This window comes from Otolemur garnettii, unplaced genomic scaffold (genome assembly GCF_000181295.1).
Source record: "Otolemur garnettii isolate 467f Iridium unplaced genomic scaffold, OtoGar3 scaffold00014, whole genome shotgun sequence".
NCBI classification, from domain to species: Eukaryota; Metazoa; Chordata; class Mammalia; order Primates; family Galagidae; genus Otolemur; species Otolemur garnettii.
In genome coordinates, this window is record NW_003852409.1 from 30,845,413 (window position 1) to 30,847,650 (window position 2,238).

Genomic DNA, 2,238 nt, shown 5'->3' on the forward strand with positions numbered 1-2,238 from the left:
TGTAGTCACAGCTACTTGGGAGGCAGAGACAGGAGAATCACTTAAGCCCAGGAGTTGGAGGTTGCTGTGAGTTGTGATGCCATGGGCGACAGCTTGAGGCTCTGCCTCCCACCCCAAAAAAAGAAAAAGACAAATCCTTGCACTCCTTGTGATCCAAAGCACCTGGTGTCTAGAACGGGAAGATGGAATCTGCCTTCCCCTCCCCCACCATAACCCCTTTCCCCGAGGGCAGGAGATGGCCTGCATCATCTGCCACCAAGGCTCCACACTGAGCTGGGACTGCAGCCTCAGCACCTAGCTATGTCCAGCAGCCACATCTGCAGCCCATGTGCCCAGCTTGGGGCCTCTGCCTACTAGGCTCCCAGGAGAGGCTGTGTTGCTGCCATCCACTCCTGCACTTGGGGCATGGACCTCACCGTGTGCCAGGCCTGGCATGAGGCTCCTGTTCCTTCTTGTCCATGCTCAGCAATCCAACCCTTCCCTGATCCTTACAGGAACAAGGAAACTGCACATATCTGTGGGAGAGGTGTTCTGTGCTCACAACGGGTGTGGGAGGCAGTGGTAGATCCCACCCTGTGCTGAGGCCGGGCAGAGGCTCCTGGGGATGAGACATGACAGCTATTTCCTGGATCAGGGCCACTGACCCACAAACTGGGCCCATTAGAGGAAGGGAATCCCTTGTAGAATGCACAGTGGGAGCCCTTGTTCCTGCAGGGGTGTAGAACACTGGGAAGTTCCCCTGCTCTCCCCTCCAGGCCTTGTTGTCCTTCCGTCTTGCAAAATCCTGACCAGGGGAAGAATGGGGTAGAAATCTTGCCAAGTGTTGCAGTAGAAGTTGCTGGCAATTGCCTCACCTTCCTGGATTTGGCAAAGAATGAATCACTTCACCCTGGGGTAGGCAGGCAGCCAGGTGGGCCCATAAATAGGATCCCCAAGCAAGCCTCCTCATTCTCCTCCTCCTTCACCTCTGCCAGTCAGCAGCTGCCCAGAGTGCCTGCTTCCTCCGCCCTGAAACCATGCCCCTAGGTGTCCTATGGCTGGGCCTCACCCTGCTGGGGGCACTGCAGATCCAGGCCCTGGACTCTACCCCGAACCTGATCCCAGCCCCACCCCTGACCAGGGTCCCTCTGCAGCCAAACTTCAAGGATGACCAGGTAAGGGGCCTGGAGGGGGCACCTGCAGGGAGGGCCTGAAGAAGAGGGAGAGCAGAGGAGAGGAGAAGTGAAGTCACTTGAGAGTGTTACGTAGGATGATGGGACTCAGGGAGTCCAGGGCCCAGGCTACAGCTCCCCTGGCACCAGAGTCCCCTGATGGAAACCACATCAAACGTCCAATTCCCACCCCATCTCAGGGTCACCTGACCATCCCTTCTCTCTCACAACTCCCCTTATCTACGCAAGGTGGAAACATCTTTAGTCCTACACAGATGAGAAGACTGAGGCTCAGGAAGGTCCACCAGCCACTTGCCCAGACACACCCCCAGCCCTGCCAGACTCAAGGCTGCCTCCTCTCCCAGGGCTTCCTCCCAGCCTGACAGTCTCTGGCTCTGGCCAGCTTCATCAGTGCAAAGCCAGTTAGAGGGACTCCTAATTTCTAGGCCAGGCAGGAGGTCCAGAGATACAGCAGGGACAGAGTGAGAGGGTGGCTCCTGAGGCCAGTCCTGGGCTCTGCTCACCACAAGCCCCCTGCAGTTCCAGGGGAAGTGGTATGTGGTGGGCCTGGCAGGGAATGCAATTAACAAAGAAGAAAGAGGCAAGTTTACAATGTACACCACCACCTATGAGCTGAAAGAAGACCACAGCTACAACGTCACCTCCACCCTGCTCAGGTGAGAGATACAATCTCCTTGGGGTCTGAGAGGCTGAGATATACTGTCATTCGCCCAGCATCTGCGCTGAATTCATCTATTTGTTCATTCCTTCCTCTGTTCATTAGAGCAATGTTTAGAGGTCACTTCAGCTCAAACACACACAGACAGTAGTGGGGAGACACACGCACGGTGGTTAGAAAACAAGACAGGGGGTCGGCACACGTAGCACAGTGGCTGTGGTGCCAGCCATATACACCAAGGTTGGCGGGTTGGAACCCAGCCCGGGCCAGCTAACAAAAAGGACAACTGCAACAAAAAATTGTCGGGCGCTATAGCAGGCGCCTGTAGTCCCAGCTACTTGGGAGGCTGAGGCAAGAGAATCGCTTAAGCCCAAGAGTTTAGTGTTGCTGTGAGCTGTGACACCCCGG

At 56.0% G+C, this 2,238-nt stretch overlaps 1 protein-coding gene across 1 annotated transcript in view; it reads left to right on the forward strand.

The window, feature by feature from the left end:
* Window positions 1-949: 949 nt before the first annotated feature.
* Window positions 950-2,238, forward strand: part of LCN2 (lipocalin 2) — a 3,824-nt gene continuing 2,535 nt past the window's right edge. The window contains exons 1-2 of the mRNA XM_003785429.3: window positions 950-1,154; window positions 1,692-1,828. Coding sequence (XP_003785477.2) covers window positions 1,017-1,154; window positions 1,692-1,828 — 275 coding nt within the window. The 5' untranslated portion in view covers window positions 950-1,016. The remainder of the gene's footprint in view (window positions 1,155-1,691; window positions 1,829-2,238) is intronic.